The 25,711-nt window shown below is 39.3% G+C and overlaps 1 protein-coding gene and 1 long non-coding RNA gene across 2 annotated transcripts; both read left to right on the top strand.

The window, feature by feature from the left end:
- Positions 1–5,192: 5,192 nt before the first annotated feature.
- Positions 5,193–24,373, top strand: LOC132345732 (uncharacterized). The gene is made up of 2 exons (XR_009495239.1): positions 5,193–5,470; positions 23,208–24,373. It is a non-coding gene; the product is annotated as an uncharacterized lncRNA (long non-coding RNA).
- Positions 9,344–10,282, top strand: OR2Y1 (olfactory receptor family 2 subfamily Y member 1). Its single transcript, NM_001390759.1, has one exon. The coding sequence runs from the start codon at positions 9,344–9,346 to the stop codon at positions 10,280–10,282; it is 939 nt and encodes a 312-aa protein (NP_001377688.1).
- Positions 24,374–25,711: the final 1,338 nt, after the last annotated feature.

Raw genomic sequence — 25,711 nt, 5'->3', positions numbered from 1 at the left:
AGAGAAAGTTCTTGCAGTTGAAGCAAAGAATTTTAACCACTAGACCATCAGGGAAGTCCCACATTTTTTATAATCATGTAAGTAATATTTGCTCATTGTATAACTCTTGTAAAATACAGTAAAATAAAAAGAAAATAAGGTTCATCTATTAACTGTCCTGAAGCAGGTTTTTAATTTGAATTGTCTTCATAGAGAAGGCGCGCCCTCTGCTGACAGTAGGGTGAATTGTGAGGTAGTGGGATTTTTATTTATTGTACACCGTCTCTAGGGGATTTTGTTGAATTGATTCTTTAGACATGAATGAATCAGGAAAGCTGAGTTTCTGAATGGCAGACCTGAGCCCCAGAGCCACCTACCTGGGGATTTTATCAAAGTCTTAGGCGACACCTCACCTGAAACAAGTAGTCTGACTTACCATTCCTTGCTAAGTTGCTTCCTTTTATTGTCCAAAGAGATAGACTTCCATCCTCAATCCACACCCCCGACAGTTCTACATGGCACAGATACGTGGTTCAGACATGGCACAGACACGTGGTTCTGAGGTAGTAGGGTTCTGGGTCCCTGGGCTGGACAGCCCGTGTTTGTCAAGTACAGTAGATTTTAAGCTTTGTTCTCACCCAGACACTCCAAGGACAAAGCTAGTGGTGAAAGCTGACATCTAGTGAAGTAAAGAGATAACCTCTTATCTCTTCCTGAGGTCATGGAAGACTTTCCTGTCTGCACATGAGCAAGAAAGCTTCTTAGGGGTCAGAAAGGGGGGCTGCTGCTGCTGCTGCTAAGTCGCTTCAGTCGTGTCCGACTCTGTGCGACCCCATAGATGGCAGGCAACCAGGCTCATCCGTCCATGGGATTCTCCAGGCAAGAATACTGGAGTGGGTTGCCATTTCTGATAATTCGATAAACATATATATTGTGGAATGATTACCGCAATAAGGTTAGTTAATACATCTATCACCATATGTAGTTACCATTTTTATGTGGGTAGTGAGAATTGTTAATATCTATTCTCTTAGCAACTTTCAAGTGTGTGATATAGTATTGTTAACTATAGTCAACATGCCGCACACTGCTGCTGCTGCTGCTGCTGCTGCTGCTATGTTGCTTCAGTCGTATCCGAATCTGTGCAACCCCATAGACAGCAGCCCGCCAGGCTCTCCTGTCCCTGGGATTCTCCAGGCAAGAACACTGGAGTGGGTTGCCATTTCCTTCTCCAATGCATGAAAGTGAAAAGTGAAAGTGAAGTTGCTCAGTCGTGTCTGACTCTTAGCGATCCCATGGACTGCAGCCTACCAGGCTCCTCCATCCATGGGATTTTCCAGGCAAGAGTTCTGGAGTGGGGTGCCATTGCCACACACTAGGTTCCCACAACTTATTCGTCTTATACTGAGAAATCTGTACTCTTTGACAACATTCATCCATTTCTGCCCACTCCCACCTGGCAATGACCATGCTACTTTCTATAGGAAAGCATTTCAAGATCCCGAAGCTAGTCATGGCAGAGAAATTTTCTCTACATTATGTTATGACGCCTTAAATAAACACAAATAATTTTCATTGTTGAATTTCTTATTTACCACAGTATCTAGAACAGGGTTAATTGCTTAATATTTTTTGAATGAATTAATAAATGAATACATTTTATTTTAAAATTTTGTGTATTAAAGCAGAATATAAGAAGCTAAATACCAATACTTTAAATATTGTGTATGAGAGAAAAATGTAAAACAATAAACTTGTTGTTAAGGAAATTAATATTTAATTGGATGAATGATGTGCATAAATGAGAATATGTGAGCATTCTTTGAGGAGTCCAAGGGAGGAAAAGATGTGGGATATGTTATGAACACAGTAAACTTCAAGTGAGACATGGAACTTAGTCTGAGTGGTGAGGGGCAGGTAGCATTTGGGTCAAGATAGAAGTATGAAGAATCCAAGTAGCATGAGCCAAGTGAGAAGGTATAATCTGAGGACACTAAGTAGATCAGCTTGGCTGGAGCAGTGTAAGAGGGATAGAGAGAATTGAAAATTTCAAGGCAGATCATGAAGCACCAGTGAGTTGATCATAATTGCCACATTGGGCCCCAAACGTCTCCAAGGTCTCACCTGGTAACAATTCTCTCTTCATTGCTCTAAGGAGAACTTGGCAGTGCCCATGGGACAGAACTGGTGCACTCAGCCTTGCAGTCAGGAGATGGTCTGATAATACACCAGCTCCCTCCTGGTCTGAGTTGCTTAGGGTAAGCAAGTGGGATACAGTGGGAGGGTATTCCCAGCTCCTGGCATATGTGCCCTGCTCAGGGAGGAAACATATACAATCAGTTCTCCAGGAAAGGGACTCTGACCTAAGCCCTCCATCCCACAGATGGAGTTAGGATCAAAGTGGAACGCATCTTCTTCAGACATCTCTAGATGCCACCAATCTTAAATGTGTCTCTTATCACCTTAGAATCCAAAGAACTGAGAGAAGTAAATGCAGTATTTGTCTTTCCTAGATCTCTGGGTGAGTACTGAGTTCCTTTGGCTTTGCAATTAAAATTCATATAACTCTGGAAATATTCCATTAGGCAATTAGTATTGAGTTCCATTGTGTTGGGTCCTGGATTTGAGGATATAGAGGTATTAAATTCATTTAAAAACTTATTTTATCACTGATAGAATCTTTACTTCTTTACCTACTCACCCACAACACACAGCAGGTAAAATAATTTCACATGCATCTCTTATAATTGCATAAACTTAGGGAAATCACTGAACAATGATAAGGCTTTCAGTTTCTTTATATAAAGTATAAGGTTTGGCTTAAAATAATTTTGAAGTCCCTCCTAATACTCAAATTCTATAATATCAATGGCTATAATATGTAAAGTAAACGGTGTACGTCAGAGGAAGGAGACAAAGTATAGAGGCATGGTCAGAGTTGTTGAAAAGAAATCAAGAAAGTCTTCTTGGAGGAGTAGACAACAAGACGGAATCCCTCCTATTTGGAGACAGTGTTCTGTGTAGGGAAACAGAGTTGAAAAAAGCAGTTTGTTAATTCAACCTTTGAATGTGAATTAAGCAGACTGGACTCTCACTATGGTTTTCTGACCTTATAATAGAAAATATCGGTGGGTTATTATTGAGTATTTAATAAAAGAGTCTTGAAGATCACTGCACAGACTTGTGGGAGGAGATGGGATTTGTGTGTGAGAGTAGTGGGGTCAGGATAAGAGAATGGCCAAGTGAGACTATGGGATGGAGAAGGCATAGAAGGATGTTTTAGTATCTAGTAAGGTTTGATATTTTAATCTTCCAAAAATGAACAAGAGAGCTATTATGCAGGTATAATAGGAGGAAATGAAATTAGATTAGGTTCATACTTAAGGATGGATATTCTAACAATGAAGGTTAGGAAGGAATTTGTGGGATCTCTTTCTATCTCTCTCTCTTTTTTTTTTTTTTTTTGCCTAGGATAGAAGATTAAATTTTCTGGTTTGAATCTGGCTCCACTGTAGTCAGATAACATTGTTAAATTAGTGTATTGGCATTAACGATATATTACTGCATGCTGTTGAATAAAAACTATAGATATAATTTCTGTTCTCAAGAAGTCTGTTATTTATAGAGATAATGCACACACACAGATGCATGTACACACAGACACAAATACAAAGATAAACACAAAATTTGATATATGTACTGTAGAAAATCAACAGTCTCATATGCAGATATCAAAATGCCTTGTGTGTGCCCAGGAAATTAAGAATAAGAGTAAAAAAAATTTAAACAGAATTTAAGATTAGAAAAATATAAATCAGAACTGGGTTAGATCATCTGGGTCAGATCATCTAGCCCAATCCTCCAGTTAGTGCAGGAACATTTTTACAACATCCTGAAATGTCAACTTTCAGCCTCTGAATGCGGAAGCTTTCAAGTGACAAGAAAATCACTACATTTCCAGGCAGGGTATTTTTAGACTGCTTCATTTTTTCCCCCAAGCTTTTCTTTCTATTGAGCCACACTCTCAGGCACAGTCACAGCCACAGTGTAAGTTTCACCAGTTGGTTATACTTCTGCCTTTGGAGGAGTACAAAGCAAATTCAATACCTTTTCCATATGATAGATCTTTGAACATGTATACATGCTATCATGTTTGTCTTTAAGTGAACTCCTTCCTAATCTGAAAAACACAATTAAAACCTCTGTTTCTCATGCAGGATATTTTCAGTGCCTAACTGATTTTACTGCCCTTAGGTTCTATGTATTTTGTCAAGGTTTTGATCCCAGTTGATTGCCATGAGCTTGCAAAACACTCAAAATTATATCTGGCCAGGGCAGAGTATTGGGTTCAGTTCAGTCGCTCAGTCGTGTCCGACTCTTTGCGACCCATGAATCGCAGCACGCTAGGCCTCCCTGTCCATCAGAGTATTGGGTACTGTACTTTTATTTAAATGTGAAGTTGCACAAGGGTCATTTGTTAAAACCTAGATATGGATGGGATGAAAACACATGTTTTTAGGAACTAGTTAAATCAGCCTAATATCATTTTCTTCTTTTACTGGAATGATAGATTTGGGAAATATGAAAGGAAATGGATATTTGGAAGCTATCACCTTCACTTGAGGAACATGGAATCCAGAAAAGTGTGCATATCATGATTATTTCTTCAACATTTGGAGGATTGTCAGTTGGAAGGATTGTGTTTGCTCTGTGGGCTCCCCTAATGAGACTTTCCCTATCCTCAGTTGTACACACTGGGCCTTTTCGCATGAAGGCTCTGTGATGCCCAATCCATGACTCAGTTTGAACAGAACAGGGCTTGCATTATGGTCAAGCCCACCTGGGTTTTGAGATGTAAGACTAGGAGTAATGTGTGGGATCTACCAGGGGCCCAACCTTAGGTCAGTGTGAGGAATAACTTGTTACTGTTATTGAAAGATGGAAAAGACTCCCAGGAGTTTGTGAGTAAGTATACTTTTTCTTTTCATAAGTACCAACCAGATTTGAGCATGAAACAGATCCCAGCCACTGAGACTAGAGTGAGTGGAGAAGTGAAGCTCTGTGAGGGATGGGAATGTTTAACTGGTTCCTGAGTGGTAAATATGTGACCAATGTATGATGAGCTGTGCTAAATAAAGGGGTTCACTGGCATTAGCCTAGTGAAAGATTTAATGTGATACTTGAGGTGACACGTATGCTGTAGTTCTGGGAAATCAGCTTATTCTCAGCAAGGCTCTAAGGGTTAGGAAGCAGGAAATATCCCCTTAGGAAGGCAGCTCACAAGAGGTCAGGCAAGTGCCAAGGCCACGGCTGGTCAGAGGAAGGTTAACAGGATGAAGTAAGGATATAAAAACTTTGATTTGGAGGCTATGTAAACAATGATTATTTCTCTTGTCATGTCAGATTTCAGATAAAATGTACTGGATCCCAAGAAAACAGAACTACTGCATCTCCATTTTTAAGTAAGGCTGAAACTGCAACAAGACTTCAGGTTTGTTTTTTTTTTTTCTATTTATTTATTTATTTTACTTTACTTTACTTTACAATGTTGTATTGGTTTTGCCATACATTGACTTGAATTCACCATGGGTGTACATGTGTTTCTCATCCAACTTCAGGTCTTTTTAAGTACCTATTAAATATGGTACAAGTGAATGCCTGCAGGCATCAGGGATTTAATTACTGCGGACTTATGTGCTCATCACTGCTTGAGGTATTAAAACTGTAATTGTGAACAAGATAGATAGAGCTGTGACCTCTGTAAGCTCTAATGTGATGGGATAGAGGAATGATTAAATCAGAAACTGAAGTTGAATGTGATAAATTGTATATGAGAAGGTACAACACTTTACGGGGTCGTGTGTGTGTGTGTGTGTGTGTGTTGATGACCTGTGCATCATAGGACATTTAGCAGCATCTTTGGTCTTGATCTACTAGATGCCAATTGTATCAACTAAAAATTTCCCCTGAGGGGTAAAACTGGCCTGGTTGAGAACTGCTCTCTTAGAAGAACTGAAATCTAAGCTGTGATCTGAATCCAATATGAGGGTGTAGAGGCTGATGACTACTTTTCTAGTTTGGCAAGCTATGTAGCTTGGTAGCGCCCATTCCTGAGATGGGACATACAGGATAAGAACCAGTTTTATTCTTATGATGAATTCAGTATTAGACATTGCTGAGTTCTAAGTGCTTAGGGGATATCCAAGGGAAGATTCGCAGCAAGAAGAAGGACTAAAGCAGTTTGAAGTTCAGAATAGAGATCAGGGGATTGAGAGATATACTTGGGTGTTATTACCATTGATTCAAGCCTGGAATGGATGGCATTTTCCAGGAACCATCTGCAAAGTGGTAAAAAAAAAAAGGAGATCTTGGGTGGGACCTTGAGAAGGAATGCTAACATGTAAGAAATGCACAGAAAAATAGGATTATACCGCAGAGATTAAGGAATGGGCAGAGAAGACAGAAAGACATCCAGGAAAGCAAGGGCAGAATTCTCATATAGAAGGAGACAGTAGTCAACACATAAAATGCTGAGACAAAGATAAGAACTGTCGATGTCCCTGAATCTTCTCATAAAGACTTGTGAGGATAAAACCCCTATTGCAGTGGGTTGAAGGATAAATGGGAAGGAGGTTATTGAAACATTGAACATAGACAACTCTTTTAATAAACTTATCTATGAAGGAAGAGAAAAGAGGGCAGTAACTAGAAGGGGACACAGGATGAAAAGAGGCTTTTTAAATTAGAGAGGCTTGATCAGATGTCATTTCTATTGGGGAAGAGATAGTAGAGAGAGAGAGATGTTAATGGTGCATTAGAAAGGCTGCAAATTTTTAGTAGCATTGAGATGGGCATTTGAATTATTCTTTTTAGCAGAATTTATTAGCCTGAGTTTAGTCTATAGAGAATTGCATTCTTCCAAAATTGGGTGCATGGGTCAAAGGGATAATAAATTAAGAATATTAGTAAGAAAATAGTTGACATGACATATCAAGAAATCCAAGACACGTAGAGATGGGAGTAAGGAACTGATAGGAGGGAATAAAAAAGCAAAAGACCATATGTGAGGAAATGAGGCAGGAGCTTCATTAAAAAAAGTTCTGGGTCTGAGATACTATGGCAGTCATGCATCAAATGGTGCAAGGACATCTGTGGAAATGATTTTTAGATCTCCTTCCAAGCTAGAAAGGCCAAAGTCTAGACTGGATTTTTATCTAGTCCGAGCTCACATTTGGTAAAATTCAGCAATCAAGTGGGCTCTGTTGGCTTGCATTGTTTTCGATCAGGATACTCCTACATCATCTTTGTTTTCTACCTTTTTAGTGAACAGCTGTCACATTTAATCTCCTCCATTCAACATTTGTTTAAGGTTTTGAAGCTAAGTTCAATACTATCTTATTATCTTATCTATTGGTTTAGAGCTCCTTGTTTCATCATTGTGAGATCCCTTTGAATTATGGTTTTATCATACATCATGTTACTTGTGTTTTAAAACTTTTACTCAATTGAAAATATATTTATCTCTCTGCCATCATACAAATCCTTGACGAAATACACTGCAGAAGGGTTAAAAACCTTTGCACTAAATGATGGCAAAGCAGGAATTGTTAAACCTTTGCCACATCGCAGATGAGTTAATTCTTTTGTGTTGCACAGGAAACATATATTTCTGGAACATTTATGTTCACCAAGTATGATGCAAACTTTGGAAATACATTCGTTGATTCATTTAACAACAGTTATCAAAACCTTTTACTCACCAGGAACTTCACCGAGAGATGGAGGCAAAATGGTGAACAAAAGCAAAGCTAGTTTCATAAAACTTAAAAATTAGTGGTTGAGAACAACAAGTGTTAAAAATGTGTATGGAATATTCTTTGCAGCTCACAGAATGTATCATACCGTTTAATACCAATCAAAATCCTATGAAATAAAGTTATTTTCTCTATTTAAAGCTAAGTAGGTTGAGACTCACAGAAGTAAAATTTCCAGAACAGGTAGCACAGTACAGTGGGTTGGTGATAGAGCTGATCGGTAGGAACCTGACTATGGACTTTCAGGTCTATTGCACTAGACTATGGTGACCATTTGAAACACATAGTTGATCAGAAAGAATTACGTAGAGTATTCTAAGGCATTTGGATAGTCCCCTGATACTAAAGAGCAGCATGATTCAAGAATTCTGAGCAGTGAAGAGACACGATCTTATTTGCAATTTAAGAAAGTCATTCTGACAATAGTGTTAGGAGTTGATTCATAAATAGTCTCTAAACAAGATATTTTGGAACATTATGGGAATATTGAGCCATCAATTAAGTCATTGAAAACACCAGATGAAAAGGAGAAAGAAGTGAAAGATATTTAGGCTATAGATCCAATAGGACATATTGAGCAATCAATTTTAGGATGGGGTGAGGAGAGATCTGAGATAACCACAAAATTTTTTTAGGGGGAAGAGGCTATCACTTACTGAGTAAGGGAATGCAACAGAAGCATATTTGGAGGGAAGATATGAGACTTGAACATGCTAACCTTGAGATGCCTGTAGATTATCTGAGTAGAAATGTTCACAAAGAAGAGATATTTGATTTTGAAGTTCTGAAGAGCAGTCTTGGCTGCAAACCAATACTTGGAGGTCATTATTGGTAACTGAAGCCATGAGTCGGATCACCAGAAAGAGTGTATAGGGTGAGGAGACAGCCAGGTAAAGTTTCCAGGGAATGATACTATTTAAGACCTTATTGAAAGAAGAGGCACCATCAAAGGAGAATACACTGAGTTGACAAGGAGGAGGATGTGTATTTATGGAAGCCAGTGAAGGAGTTTCCAAAAGGAAACATGATCAACAGTAAATAGGAAGATGGGAGAAGTCTGTACCTTACACGCATTGTCATTTTTTGACCAATTAAAATTTTATTTATATTTATGTTATGGGGATTTGATGGATATATTTATCGGTTGGAGAAGGGGGAAATTATTCTAGGCATCATAACTCATCACAAGAAGCATACTTGTTGCTATTTTTTTTTTCCCCAAAAGGATGGATCTACACTTTTCTTGATTCTTTTCAACAGATTGTCTCTGCTTTCAGACAAGGAAACATCAGGTCCCGAGGATTGAGTGGCCTGGCTGAAATCATAGAGGAAGCACATAACAGGACTGGAGTTCAAATGAAAGTCACATCATTCTTAATCTAGTAATCTTCACTCTCAAAGTAGGAGAAGACTGGACAGAATGGAGCTGAATAGCAAAACAGATAACACAATGCATGAGTTAGGATTATCTAGGGAAAATTGTGAAATAATTTTTAAATCCTTCTTCATAAGAGTCATTACATTGTCTTCTGCTATTTGAACAGGCAAAAATGGGAAGTTTCAACACAAGTTTTAGAGAAGGCTTCATTTTAATGGGCTTCTCAGATTGGTCTCAACTGGAGCCCATCCTTTTTGTCTTTATTTTAGTTTTCTACTCCTTAACTATCTTCGGTAACACCACCATCATCACTCTTTCCCTCCTGGAACGTCAATTGCACACGCCCATGTACTTCTTTCTTAGACATCTTTCCTTCCTGGACCTCTGCTATACCACCAGCACTGTGCCCCAGCTTCTGATCAACCTTCACGGACTTGACCGGACCATCAGCTACAAAGGGTGTGTGGTCCAGCTCTTCAGCTCCCTTGCCCTAGGCTCCACTGAATGTGTGCTCCTGGTGGTGATGGCCTTTGACCGTTATGCTGCTGTCTGTCATCCACTTCACTACACAGCCATTATGCACCCCCACCTCTGCCAGACACTGGCTATTGCCTCCTGGGTAGGAGGCTGCATGAACTCTCTGGTTCAGACAGGCCTCATGATGGCTATGCCTCTCTGTGGTCTCCATCTCCTGAATCACTTCTTCTGTGAGATGACTGTTCTCCTGAAGCTGGCTTGTGAAGACACAGAAGGGACAGAGACCAAGATGTTTGTGGCTCGAGCCATAATCTTGGTTGTTCCTGTACTACTAATTCTAGGCTCCTATGTATACATTGTTCAGACAGTGCTGAAAGTCAGGTCAGTGGCTGGGAGAAGAAAGGCTTTTGGGACTTGTGGGTCCCATCTCTTGGTGGTTTCCCTTTTTTATGGCTCAGCCATCTATACATACCTCCAACCCATGCACAGTTATTCTGAGAGTGAGGGAAAGTTTGTAGCCCTTTTTTATACCATAGTTACCCCTATGCTCAATCCTCTAATTTATACCCTAAGGAACAAGGATGTGAAGGGGGCTGTGAGGAAGGTACTAGGGAGAGGCAGATACTCAATGTAGGAGAGAAAAGGAGGAATAATACAGTCATCTGTCGTAGCTCTCACACCTTGGAGCCCATCTGATCCCTGGAGGGGAGTTCAGTTCAGTTCAGTCGCTCAGTTGTGTCTGACTCTTTGCGACCCCATGAACCGCAGCACACCAGGCCTCCCTGTCCATCACCAACTCCCGGAGTCCATGCAAACCCATGTCCATTGAGTCAGTGATACCATCCAACCATCTCATCCTCTGTTGTTCCCTTCTCCTCCTGCCCTCAATCTTTCCCAGCATCAGGGTCTTTTCCAATGAGTCAGGAGGGGAATTAGTCATTAGAAAATAGTTCTTTATAGGCCAGAGTTTTACTGCGTTCCTTGTTTGGCAGTTGGAAGTAGATATTTCTTATGACTCTTTCTAGTTCAGTGTCTATTATTATGCAAAAGAGAGTAAGTGTTGATTCGTATCAGAACTTTCCAAAGGAATGAAGTTGGAAAAAAGGTATACTGTGTCTACTTATGGAGAGTGGGCAGGGTTCTCAGCAAATCTTTTTTGAGAAGATTTGACTGGAATGACAGCAAGTTTTCCAAAGTCAGTGATTCCCATGTGGTACAATATAGATGGCACCGTCCTCACAGGGAGAAGACATGAATTCACCCCTGTTCTTCTACTTAAACATGGCCCTCATATCTCTTGGGCTTCACTTGTGGCTCAGCTGGTAAAGAATCCGCCTGCAATGTGGGAGACCTGGGTTTGATCCCTGGGTTTGGAAGATCCCCTGGAGAAGGGGAAGGCTACTCATTCCAGTATTCTGGCCTGGACAATTCCATGGACTGTATAGTCCATGGGGTCTCAAAGAGTTGGACACAACTGAGCGACCTTCACTTTCACTTCACTTTCACATTGCAGGACCATTTCTAAGATCTCCTTTGGTGGTTACCAGTCTATGAAACTTGGCACAAATAGAGATCATGAACAGAGGTTCTTCATGGAGCATATATAGTCTCACACATGAATATAATTAACCTATTTGAAGAAAAGACAAAATTATTAGGACATCACTGAGTAATGGGAAGGATCAAGATCTCATCAGCTGTACTAACAGACTTATCATGCTGATTTGGGTCATGGACAAGGTCTTTTCCATGGAAGAGAAGAATAGAGACGAAATGAGTATAAAAATAATGAGAAAGTGATATAGGAAAAGAAGAAAGAGCAGAAGTGAAAGAAAAAAAAAAGAGAGAGAGAGAGATTTCTGCAGTAGGCAGTGGTGGGCAGGTCAAAAGACTCTAGGGCAAGGGGGGAAAGCAGTGGACACTTGAAATTCCAGTACTGTCTTTCCAATCCACATACTGAAATGATGCTTCCATGTCAAAGGCAGATATCATTGTTGATAATCTTTTACAGTAAGTCTCAGTGATTTTCACGTTGGGTTAATCTTGTTTTATTCCAGTAACAACAACTAATATTTGTTTGCTATTTTAAAAACATTTTGAATAAATTGTCATTAATCTTTACAACAGCCTTATGAAAGTTTTGTCATTTTCCCTATTGATGATTAAACTGAAGTTTCAAAGTTTTAAGTAACTTTTCCAGGTTCAGTGAGCCTGAGGTCCAGGTTTATGTCATCCTAAATCCAACCTTTGTTACTACATCTTACCAATTCTGCTTTTAAAAAAAATAGAAAGTGTACTGTTGCATCTTTTAAATTTTTTAAATTAATTAATTAAATCCTATCAACTTATCCACTACTTAAGTAGCTCAAGAAACTAACCAACAATCTTTGTGGAATGAATAGTTTTCCCCTTAAATGTTGAGCATGTGAGTTCCTAGTAAATCAAGGTTCAAACTCTTCAAACATATGAATTAACTTAATAGAGAAAAAAGTATTATTTGAATCATCAGTGCAAAATTTAATAAACTTATTTTTGGACAATGTGTTATTCTTTCAGTTGAAATGCAGAAAAATAGCCTCTCAATTGTATTGAGGGGAACATATCATTAAAGTAATTTGTGAAGATTAATTTATTTTAATTGGAGAATAATTACTTTACAATATTGTGATATTTTTTTTGCCAGACATCGACATGAATTGGCCACAGGTATACATGTTTAAGAGGCCACTGAAACAGTTGGGTACATACAGCCATTGTGTTTGCAAGTCAGTTCCTACTGGAGGCAAATGCTATCTCCATAGGAACCTACACCTTTGGGTCTCCTTAGATCTTCTTATCCATGGCAGTGGCTAATTGATCATCAGAGGGCATGCATCCCAGTAGCCACGCCAGAGTCACTGAGTGATTCAAAGTTTCCCTCACCTATCCAAGAGAGGAAGTCAGAGGTGAGTCCCCCTGAGAGAAACAGAATAGTAACAGCTTGGCACTGTCTCCTTTGTCTGATTCTTTGTGACCTCATGGACTTCAGCCTGCCAGGTTCCTGCCAGTCCTTGGGATTTCCCAGGCAAGAATACTTGAGTGGGTAGCTGTTTCCTTCTCCTGGGGATCTTTCCAATCCAGGGATCGAACACAGGTCTCTTGCTTGTCAGGGGAATTCTTTACCACTGAGTCACCAGGGAAGCTTCCTTTTAGAGCCCAAAGGGATGCAATTAGAAATTTTGCCATTTGTCCTTAGCCTGCTAAACCTTCAAAGTGGAGTTTTGAGTTGGAAATAATGTTGCGTGAAATACTTAAAATGAGGGCTTATCTGTTGAAAAGAAAGGGAGAATTGAGAGAGAAAAGACTGTATAGGATTGGCTCTCAAGTGAAAAATTAAAGGGTGATTTAAAAAATAAAGGAGAAACTATAAGAACTTAGATATATTTCAGTAAATACCAGGAAAAACTGTTACTACAGATTTAAAAAACATTTCTGGACTTTATAACCTGTTATATCTTTTTAAATTTCATTGGTTTTACTGGTATTACCTTTAACTAATATTAATAGGAAATTCCTCAATGATTTGAGTGCTTACTAAGGAGATACTTCATGTTGGGAAGGTGCTTTAACTGCAGAAAGGAAGGACCAGACACACCCACCTCAGAACCAACATCAAAAGAGAATACTGCTATCCTCAGGGAGGTAGTAGTGAGTGTGTGCGTGTTTGTGTGTGTGTGTTTTGGGTGGAGAGATGAGCCTGTGTGATGCATACATGTGCTGGGGTGAGGGTGATCCTTCATAGACTTGATGTGACACCAGGAGACTGAACAGCAGGAAAAGACCATAGGTAATGTTCAGCACTGGTCACGTTTATCTTCGTCTAGTCTCCATTCTATTATATGCACAAGAGGATGGATAATCCTTTCTCCTTAAACTTTTTCTTGCATCTCAATGCTCAAATGTGCCTCATGAACCATGATCTGAGTCAGAAGAATAGTAAAGAGCTAGGAGATGCATTTGGGGCATGGAGTCCTTACCCATATCAAATACTCCTATGAATTTTTGAAGATTTTTATGTCCTTTTCTAGCTCTTTGTGTGGTTAATGTGAAAGGTCTGAGCTATGACACTTTCTTTATTATAGCCAAATCCAGGGCTTTTTCTTAGTTATATTAATATTTTAACTTGAAGACTGGAACTAAAGAGGGACAATTCTTTCTTTTCTTCTTTTGATTTTAATGGGGTATTCACATACAACACTGTACAAATTTAAGGTGTATAGCATAATGACTTAACTTATATGCATTACAAAACAATTGTCATCATATATTTAGTTAACATCCATTATCTCATATAGACAAAGGAAAAGAAACAAATTTTCCTTGTAATGAGAACTTTTAGGATATACCCAACAGCTTTCAACTATACTATATAGCAATGCTAACTGCAGTCATTATGTTGTACGTCACATCCTCAGAATTTGTTTTGTAAGTGGAAGTTCATACCCTCACACAAAGTTCATTCAGTTCTCCCACACCCTTCATTTGCCTCTAGAAGCACAAATTTGATTTCTTTCTCTATGAGTTTTTTAAAAAAAGATTCCACATATAAACGAGATTTGTCTTTCTCTATATTTGTCTTTTTCTGTCTCACTTATTTCACTTAGCATGATGCCCTCAAAATCCATTTGATCCAGTAATCCCACTTCTGAAAATACATTCAAAGGAAAACCAAATCACTTTTCAAAGAGATATCTGCACCCTTACATTCATTCCAGCATTGTTCACAATAGCCTAGACATGGAAACCATCTAAGTGTCCGTAGACAGATGGATGAATAAAAAAATGTGGTGTAAAGTTGGCTGGACAAGTTTGAGACACTCTAGATTCTGTAGGCAGCCATGTCAGGAACTTGTCCTGCTCACCAGTGGGCTGACACCAGTTCTGGGTCCCCAAGGGCCCTACAGTCAAAGGCCCTAGGATGTGGTTCCATCAACCAGCAAGCTGATGCCAACTCCAAGACATCTTGGACACTTCAGGTAGCTGCCCTTGGATCCAGGTCCACTCACCAGCAGGTCAACACCAACTCTGGAACACCATGAACCCCACAGCCAGCCATATAAGGGGCTGGCCCTGACCACTAGCAGACTGACTCTAGATCTGAGACCACTGGCTCTGTTACTACTCACCCCAGAACCTAGCTCTGCCCACCAGTGGTTAATAACTAGCCCTGGCAATCTTTAGGGTTCTGCAGGCAGCCACCTCATGACCAGGCCCTAGCAGTGGTTGGTAGCTCCCACACAAAGAGGGCCTAGCAACCAAGTGGGCCAGAGGGATCAGCCACACCTACAGACCATCCATAGTAGTCAGTCTGCCACAATAGAAGGGCCCATGCAGCCCACGTTGGGGGCATCCCTAGAGCAAATAGCTTTAATGATCAGAGGGGAGTGCATTTCTAGGGTGCATAGGACAAGTTCTATAAAAGGTCACTTCTCCAAGGTTGGGAAATGTACTATTTTCTGTTAAATCACCAAGTCATGTCCACTCTTTTGCAACCCCATGAACTGTAGCCAGCCAGGCTCTTCTGTCCATAGGATTTTTCAGGCAAGAATGCTGGAATGAATTACCATTTCCTTCATATATATACACCTGATTAAGTTGCTGATCTCTTAATTTCAAATACATTAAGTACCATGCAGTTGTACTTGCCTTCCTTCTTTGATGACTGCTTTTGATATCATATTTTACATCCAATTGTTTTGTATATTGCTTAACTGCTTATTGTAGATACAGGTGATTTTACAACTTTTTTTTTTTTAATTAATTTTATTTTATTTTTAAACTTTACATAATTGTATTAGTTTTGCCAAATATCAAAATGAATCCACCACAGGTATACATGTGTTCCCCATCCTGAACCCTCCTCCCTCCTCCCTCCCCATACCATCCCTCTGGGTCGTCCCAGTGCACTAGCCCCAAGCATCCAGTATCGTGTATTGAACCTGGACTGGCATCTCGTTTCATACATGATATTTTACATGTTTCAATGCCATTCTCCCAAATCTTCCCACCCTCTCCCTCTCCCACAAAGTCCATAAGACTGTTCTATACGTCAGTGTCTCTTTTGCTGTCTCGTATACAGGGTTATCGTTACCATCTTTCTAAATTCCATATATATGCGTTAGTATATTGTATTGGTGTTTTTCCTTCTGGCTTACTTCACTCTGTATAATAGGCTCCAGTTTCATCCACCTCATTAGAACTGATTCAAATGTATTCTTTTTAATGGCTGAGTAATACTCCGTTGTGTATATGTACCACAGCTTTCTTATCCATTCATCTGCTGATGGACAACTTGTGTTTTTAAACTTCCCTGATATCTTTGTGTGTGGATGATTTCCTATCTTTGCTATATGTTTGCCTCTTCTGATGAGATTTTTCATTCCATAATTTTCTTGTTTCCAATTGGGGCCTTTTTTCCATCTAGAGAAGTTTCTTTAGCATTTGTGGTAAAGCTGGTTTTGTGGTGTTGAATTCTGTTCACTTTTACTTGCCTGTAAAGCTTTTGATTTTCCCTCAAATCTGAATGAGAGCTTTGCTGTGTAAAGTATTTTGATTGTAGGCTTTTCTTTTTCTCTCATGTATCATGCCACTTCCTTCTGGCCTGCAGAATTTCTGCTGAAAAATGAGCTGAGATCCTTATTGGAGTTCCTGTGTATATTATTTGTTGCTTTTCCCTTGCTGCTTTTAATACTCTATTTTCAATTTTTGTCATTTTAATTACAATGTGTCTTGGTGTGTTCCTCTTTGGGTTAATCCTGTATGGGACTCTCTGAGCTTCCTGGACTTGGATGACTAACCTTTCCCAGGTTAGGAACATTTTCAGTTATTGCCTCTTCAAATATTTTATTGTGCCCTTTCTGTTTCTCTTCTCCTTCTGGGACCCATATGATGTGAATACTACTGCACTTGCACTCGCACTGATGTTGTCCCAGAGGCCTCTTAAGTTGCCTTTATTGCTTTCCATCCTTTATTTTTTTTAATTCAGTATCAATTATTTCCACTACTCTGCCTTTCAGCCCAGTGATCTGTTTTTCTATATCAATTAGTCTACTGTTGGTCCCTTCTAGTGTATTTTTCATTTCAGTTATTGTATTCTTCATTTTTGTTTTTTTTTTATTTTCTAACTCTATTAAAACATTCTAACTTCTTGCTCTGTGCATTCATTCTCCTCCTGAGTTATTTGATAATCTTTAAGATCATTACTATGAACTCTTTGTCAACTAGATTGTCTATCTCCACTTCACTTAGTTCTTCCAGGGTTTTGTCTTATTCCTTTGTATGGAATGTATTCCTCTGTCCCCTCATTTTGTCCCAGTTGCTGTTTCTAGATTTATGTGAGTTGTATTTCTTGACCTGGGAGAAGTAGTTCTCTATAGAAATCCTATGCATCCTAGCAATGCTTTCTGCTCTTGTCACCCATTCTCTATATTCTAGTGAAAGTCACTCAGTTGTGTCTGATTCTTTGCGACCCCACAAACTATACAGTCCATAGAATTCTCCAGGCCAGAATATTGGAGTGGGTAGCCTTTCCCATCTCCAGAAGATCTTCCCAACTCAGGGATCAAACCCAGGTTTCCCGCATTGTGGGCAGATTCTTTACCAGCTGAGCCACAAGGGAAGCCCAAGAATACTGGAGTTGGGTAGCCTATCCCTTCCCCAGCAGATCTTCCCAACCCAGGAATCAAACCAAGGTCTCCTGTTTTGCAGCCAGATTCCTTACCAACTAATCTTTTCTAGGGACTTCCCTTAAGAGGACTGCATGTGTCCTTCTTTTGTGACTGGCTGACTATATGGGCAGTAAGCTAGGCTTTGTTGGCCCCTAGTCTGGTTGGTTGGCAGGCCCTGTCTCCTGCTGCTGTTTAGGAGACCTGGTCATGAGGTGGCTGGTTGCAGAATCCTAAAGGGCCCAGAGCATAGTGGTGGGTGTAGCCAGGATCCTGAAAACTCTGGAGATCTTGCCCACCCACTGACAGGAAGAAACCAGATCCTGGGGTTAGTGTTGCAAAACTGACAAACAGAGCTTGTTCCTGGAGTCTAGGATCAGGGATCCCAGAGCTCTCAGTAAGGGCAGTTTTCCCTTTTACTAATGTGAAACCTCTAATAAGAGCTATGAATTGAACAGTTTAGGCTGGTTTTATAGTTAGTAAAGAGAATGCCTCAAGTGTTTCCTGTGGAACATCTATGGCGTAACCATTTGCTATGTTTCCCCAGAAAATTCATTTATGGGAGTCAACACGGACCATAAATAAGTCTGGGTGATTTAAAGGGATGTCTGAGAGATCCTTTCTTGACTCTGAGGCCATTTCTATAATTGCAAAGCAATCATGAAGTGGGGCTCTCCATCATCAGAGAGGGGTAGTAAAGTAGCTGGATTTGAAACGTTACAATGATATAAGATGATGGAGTGGTTAGAACAAGGAGCCTGTTTCTAGGTGATCTGTCACCATGTAGAGAGGTGCTGCATTCTATGAACTTGTAAGATAGTGGACAAGGCATGGGGAACACAAAGATGAATGGAGGAGCCTAATGTTAGACACTAGTTTTGTCAATCAAGGTGGCAGCTGTGGCAACGGCATGCAACATGGTGTCATACCCAATGCCATAGGCTCTAATTTGCAGGAGAAATAGTCTATAGGACATATCTGAGAGCCAAAAATTTTCCTAGAATCATTATTTTCATGGCAGATGAAAATATTTGTTAAAATTAGGTAAGCCAAGAAACAGAGATGTGCAAGAGCCAAATTCAGTGCTTCAAAAGATATTGATGCCTCTAAAGACCAAGAAATAAGCTCTTGACTTGTATCTGGGAAGAAGAAATACAGATCCTTAGCAAGGACCAAAAATTAGGCATCTATTGGTTGTGGTATCCAGCTGTCCTTAAAAATATATGTAACTGTTTTTTGTTGTTTTTTTTTCTCATTGGGGAGAAGAATGGACAAAATTGACTCGAGACATTTTAGAGTGAACTTTTGAATGCCCAGAGATATCTCATGTTCTAAGTATGTAACAGTTGATTGTACCCATTGAAGCATTTATCTAGAGGCTTTATGACTTTGTTTAGCTAGTGCCTTTAGAATAAAATGAGTCTATGAGTTCTCTGCTTATTCTGATTACTAAGCAATGGTCATCAACATACTAGCCAAGTGTAGAGCTTTGGGTAAAGGCTATAGAATCTAAGTCAGCTTTGAGGATTTGGGGAGATACTGAGGGAGACTTCTAATATCACTGAGGTGTGTGAGTTTATATTAACTATCTTTAAATGTAAATGCAAAAACAAATTCTAACTCAGGGTGCAATGGCATGGAAAATAAAAATAAGCAAAGGTCAAAGGTCAATTTTTGTTAACCAGGCTGCATCAGCAGATACTGGGGTAAGAATAAATGGCTGTGTTAAAGACTTAAGGGTGATGATATTGTGATTTTATGGCTCCCAAGTCCTGTACAAATCCATAGATTTTCTTTTTGTCTGAGCTAAATGTACCTTCTTTATTGGCAAGATTGGAGTGTTCCAGGATGAGGAAGTGAAATAAGTACACCCTGGTGAAAGAGGGAGTCTATTGTACATCTAATTCTTCACTCTGCATAGCTAATAATGGGGTATTAGGCTACTGATGGAAATGGAGGAAAGGATCAATAAAAATTAAGATCATTCATTGGTCAAAACTTTAACAGAGTTGCTTTGTTAAAGGAGAAAGTTCCATATACATTTATATTGCTAGTCTAAATTTAGAAAGAGAAACAAAAGATTCTCACCACTTTCACTTCCACTGGACTCTGAAGGTAGAGATCTAAGAGGTTAACTTGGTAAGAACACTTACCTTCTGCCAGCCTAAGTTAGAGGTCCTAGGATTTCTCATCTGCAGCATCAGTAAAAAGGGAATAGGAGTCCTTTGCCAATTGCACCAAAAATTTTCCCTCTACCTCCTTAGTTCTTTTGGCCGCAACATTCATCAGCATGCCTATATCTTCAAAAGAATGAAAAGTTTAGAACCTGTGCACTTTTTTTCCTTAGTAGTCTTTTTTGGAATTCCTTAACACTAGTCATTTGAACAGATGCCCTTGCGCTGGAGGGCTGCTGAATTTTGTGGTTAGATTTTCAGTCTTGGTTTCTCTTATGTGTTTGAGAATCTCACAGGCCCAATTTTGTCCCTTCTAGATGTCTAATTTCATATTTGCATTCCTCTTGGTTATTCTATGTATCTTTTGCCAAAGTATGAAATGGAAACTTTTGTGCAAATTATTTCATGGGTTTACATTCTTGAGTTTGCTGGAAGCTACTAATTGTTTGCCCTCCACAAGGGTTAGGGTGACAGAATGTAACTATCAGAAGATGAAGGAGCCTCTCTGATCTCAGGCACTCTGTGAGGAAAGAGAGAATCTGTTTGGTCCAAAAGATTAGTGGGAGGAGGAGTGAGAGTCTTTAGTAATGTCATGACGCTGGAGGCCAGACAATACACACATCTTTCTACACTGCAGCCAGAGATCATTCTGGACATCTCCATACTGGGCACAAGTGCTGCAAGCATCTTGTGATTGTCCAGTTCTGGAAGGTTTTCCTAAACTCTGTGGGTTACTACCTAGGTATATACTGTCAACTTCATCCTATGAACTACTTCTCTTATGAAACAATTGATCAGGAACATAATTTAATGTAAGTAGATGCATACATTCTTATTTAATGTCTGAAAATGTTCTTTCTTATAGATAAGGAATATTTATTCAACAATTATCATTAATTTTATGTAACAACAAATAAGTAATGATTATTGTTAACAAGCTTGGAACATTTCTCTAATTTTGATCATTATATGTTGTTGGATTTAGACACATGCACACTGCTACAGCATTTGATATAGTGAATACAACGACAGGTATGATACCTGCTGGGAAACTACCACTTCACAATGCAGCCAGCAGAGAGTAGGATCATCTTTTTATCTTTAGTTCTTGCCAAACCGGACATTCAGAATTTGTATCAGTCAGAGATACAAACATAAGGCCATCATTTTACTGGCACCTATTTGCAGATTAGAGGCTTAGGATTGTTGCCTGATGGCTTTAGATCACTGTAGGTGGTAAGCACTGTATACTGTCATAGCTTTTGTATTCAAATATATTTTTACTGAGGTGTTGCCCTTTTCTTTTTCTACTTGTAGTATTTGTTATGTAATAATTATATGAACCCACTGTCATAGATTGGACAAATATTTATGCCCAGTGTCTATTCTGACATTCATTCAGTGATGGTATGGAAAATTTTAAATGTGCTTACATTTATGAAAGTACATTTTCATTTACACTTGTATGGGTGAAATGTACATTTTTGAAGGAAATATAACTTAACAAAATTAGCTACATAAAAACTGACTAATGAGAATAGAAAATAATAGTGAAAGTCCCTTGAAATGCCTCAGGTGGTTATGCTGTCAGAAAGTAATCCTAGAAAAATTTTAGGAACTGGTAAGTCAGGTGCTCTAAAGTATCCCAAGTATGGAGAAGCAGGAATGCTTGCCTCTTGGCTTTCAACTTTAATAAAGAGAAGATGACATTTGAGACTCAACTAAATCTTTTCAAGCTGGCTTATGAGATAGTTTTTGAGGCTTATACTCACATACCTAGAGGAGAATATCTTGCTATCTCAATGAACCACTTAAAAAGCTAAAAAAAAAAAAAAAAAAAAAAACCTGTCCCTTGACAACCATATCATTCAGCTAAATACCAGTTCACCTAACTCAGTGCCCTACAAACCTTTCTTGGTAGGCTGTCTTCAATTTACCACCTCAGAAAAAGAGAGCCACGCCAGTGTCTTCCAGACCCCCTGGTGCTTTAGTCACACCATGTGGAAATGGCAAGATAGGAGAATCTCTGAATGAAAAACCTGAGCTAAAATCCCTTGGCTAGACATATGGTATATCCATGCACTACTTGACCATTCTATCTACTAATGTTCTCTGTTTATGCAGTGCTTAAAGACCTACCTATATGTTCTGGCCTTTCCGTTTTGCCATTGAGGAGATCAATAAGAATCCTCATCTACTCCCCAGTCTGACCTTGGGTTATGATCTCTACAATGCCTTTGAAAGTGACCACAAGACTTTGGAAACTGTCCTGTTTTGGCTGTCTGGTGAGAATTAGACTGTCCCTAACTACAACTGCCAGAGACAGAGAAAATCTGTGGCTGCTTTTATAGGAACAGTCTCAGCATTTTCAGCTGAGACTGGAACGCTTCTGGCGCTTTACAGTCCCACAGGTGAGTGGGCCTGAGTTCTGGTGAGAGATATTCCATTCATCTCCCAGCCTTTCCTTCTCATGAAATCAATGGAACAATGAAATCTATGTACATGCATCTCATGGAAGCTGTAAACACATCCCAGAGACTTCCTCAGATTGTGAGGTTATTCTCTGGGTTCAGAAGAAGAAGGCAGGTGAAGGAGAAGTACTGTCCCTATTTTGAAGCCTAGATTCATGCTTAGGGCCAAGACATCCATCCTACAGCTACAGCTACAGCTACAGCTACATTCTACATCCAACATCCATCCTATAGGGAATATTGACTGATGACAGCTTACAGGTCTTTTCATTATAGGAAATACACACAGCGTAATGAACTAGCTCACCAATGGACAGGACCCTACAAGGGCACAGCCAAAAGACAGTGTTTGGCGGATATGGGAATAAAAAGCCTGGTTGCCTAGTCTCAATTTGAGACAACATGAAGAACCACTCCAGCTCCAGAGAATCCTGAGCACTGGCTGAATCATTGTTGCAATGTCTTGTGGTTCATGATTTCTACCTTTGCACTTCTGCCTTGCTCCATTCCCAGTGTATATCTTTGGTGAACCCACACATAAAATTTCTACCTGGAACTCTCCATCTCAACATCTACTTCCAGGGTCCGATCTGACAAGCAGCAAGTGGTAGACAGTACTTCAAAACATAACAGCATTAGATTAGGAGAATTTTGTTCTGGAATAATATTTTTTAGAAGATCCAAGATCATGGGTCTTTGTAATCTTCAGTATATTCCAGGTAATACTATGACAATAAATTTAATCCAACATTAAGAGCTTAATAATATAAGATTTATTTCATTCCAGATTTTATATGACATCTGGCAGACAATAGGAAGGAAACTTTATTTCACAATTCAGACAGGGCAAAGATGATGGAGACACCACAGCCTCCTTGGTATGCCATCTGAAACCCAGGCCTTCTTATTTTTCCGTTGAAGGAGATAATAAGCAGATAAGAATCTTAGACATTCTGCTTATCTTTGACTCGTAGGTGATACCATTGTTCAGAAGAAGCCACATGTCCTTTCCAAAAGCAAGTGGTCTTTCAAACACAATCTTCCATGTACCTAGAATGAAATGAGACTGAAAAGTCTACTGAAGTCTCCTTTCATGAAATAATTAGCCTATTTTTGATGTCATATAGAAATTTGGTTCACCCTCTCCCAATAGAAGATAGCCCCAAACCCCACTAAATTAAAAAAAAATTTTTTTTTCTTTGCTTATTCAGGTCACATTCAGTCTTTTTGATCCTTGAGCACCGAAGAATTGATGCTTTTGAATTGTGGTATTGGGGAAGACTCTTGAGAGTCCCTCAGACTGCAAGGAGATCCAACCAGTCCATTGTGAAGGAGATCAGCCCTGGGATTTCTTTGGAAGGAATGATGCTGAAGCTGAAACTCCAGTACTTTGGCCATCTCATGCGAAGAGTTGACTCATTGGAAAAGACTCTGATGCTGAGAGGGATTGGGGGCAGGAGGAGAAGGGGATGACAGAGGATGAGATGGCTGGATGGCATCACTGACTTGATGGACGTGAGTTTGAGTGAACTCCGGGAGATGGTGGTGGACAGGGAGGCCTGGCATGCTGCAGTTCATGGGGTCGCAAAGAGTCGGACATGACTGAGCGACTGAACTGAACTGAACTGATAATGATCTTGGTAAAATAGAAACAGGATCTACCTGATATTCTACATTCACCCTGGAAAATTAATTATTTTTATCCATAACAATTCCTATTACAAAACCTGCAAATCATCATGAAGCATGAACTACGAACTCAGTTTCAAATTTGAGAAAACTAATAATGATTAACAACTCAATATATTTTCCTGGGTAATGAATTTATCTGGAACTGTGACTCCACAACTCTTCTATACAGTATATGTAAGAACTTCTATCTTCATACACCAGAGAAAAATACATTTAATTGAGTTGTTGATTAAAGAAAATAAATTAGTGAGATCAAATAAAGTTCATATTTTAATTACCTTTTAATATAAATTTAAAGCAAATGTGTTTATAAAAATTAAGGTCATAATATTCTGATTGTGCTTATTAACAATAATACTTAATATACAATACCAGCTTCATTTAGTGTTGGCTCTCAGAAAAATAAGTGGCCTTTTCAAGAAGATTTCTAAAGATGGGATTCTGATACATTTAGGATTCTTCTGCCATGAGTATTGAAAGCTTAAACACTAGTTGTTTGAAAGATAAGGACCAGATGTCCACAAAATGGCAAAGTAGTGAACTCCAAACGTCTGCACTTCTAAGAATATCTTTAAAGAACTGGCAAAATTTTATCAGAATTAACTTTTTTAGAATTATGGCATCCAAAGAAAAGCTTGCAACAAAGGGGAATGCTTAAGGAATAAAACATGGCTGAACTTTGTTATATAGCTTCACGTTTTAATTTACTCGGGCACCACTCTTGACTGTCCACCTCAAAAGAGAACTTTTAAATGACACCACACAATCTTCGTCCAGGTTTCTAGCACTAGAAGGAGCAATATGAACATTATTCTCGCAAATAACGTTTCTTTGTTTTGACCTAACTGATGGCTCTCTAAAGGACTGATCTAAGACTTACTTTATTTCACCTGTCTTTGAACTTCTCTAAGGCTGAGCTGACAACCTGAGCAATGTTTGTTGAAAATATATACCAGTAAATGTGTTAGCTGCTGCCTGGGGTCAGAGATAACAGTTGGGGGAAAATACACAAAAACTCTAAGGCATTTGGAGAAAGTCTGAAAAAGAGTTGTTTTGGATAATAAATATTTTTAAAAGCTCCCTAGTATTTTATGAAATCTAGAATGTCATGTGAAGCACTTGACTCATAATCAGAAATACGCCCTGAGAAGGCACTATGCTCTCATTTCTAGTTGACCTCCTGGCCTCACTCAAGCAGGAGGTGAAAGCTAGACCAGAGCTATAAACTGAACATTAAAGGCTGGCTCCAACCCACAAGAGAGTTCATTTACAGAACAGCGGGATAATTCTGAGGTGTGAGTTTTTTATTTTTTGGCATTTATGGAAATTTCTATTTAGGTACAGCAGGGACAAATAGATTCAAGGGATTAGACCTGATAGACAAAGTGCCTGAAGAGCTATGGATGGAGACTCATGACATTGTACAGGAGGCAGTGATCAGACCATCCCCAAGAAAAAGAAATGCAAAAGGCAAAATGGCTGTCTGAGGAGGCCTTACAAATAGCTGTGAAAAGAAGAGAAGTGAAAGGCAAAGGAGAAAAGGAAAAATATACCCATTTGAATGCAGAGTTCCAAAGAATAGCAAGGAGAGATAAGAAAGCCTTCCTCAGTGATCAGTGCAAAGGAATAGAGGAAAACATTCAAATGGGAAAGACTAGAGATCTCTTCAAGAAAATCAGAGATACCAAGGGAATATTTCATGCAAAGATGGGCACAATAAAGGACAGAAATCGTATGGACCTAACAGAAGCAGAAGATATTAAGAAGAGGTGGCAAGAATACATAGAAGAGCTATACAAAAAAGATCTCATGACCCAGATAATCACGATGGTGTGATCACGCACCTAGAGCCAGACATCCTGGAATGTGAAATCAAGTGGGCCTTAGGAAGTATCACTATGAACAAAATGGAATTCCAGTTGAGCTATTTCAAATCTTGAAAGATGATGCTGTGAAAGTGCTGCACTCAATATGCCAGCAAATTTGGAAAACTCAGCAGTGGCCACAGGGCTGGAAAAGGTCA

Source organism: Bos taurus, chromosome 7, assembly GCF_002263795.3.
Source record: "Bos taurus isolate L1 Dominette 01449 registration number 42190680 breed Hereford chromosome 7, ARS-UCD2.0, whole genome shotgun sequence".
NCBI lineage: Eukaryota > Metazoa > Chordata > Mammalia > Artiodactyla > Bovidae > Bos > Bos taurus.
Note: the sequence above shows the minus strand (reverse complement) of the source record. Positions and strands in the feature narration are given on the sequence as shown.

Bases quoted from the DNA above. Each gene is read 5' to 3' on its own strand.
- OR2Y1 (NM_001390759.1), top strand. From the start codon at position 9,344: ATGGGAAGTTTCAACACAAGTTTTAGAGAAGGCTTCATTTTAATGGGC.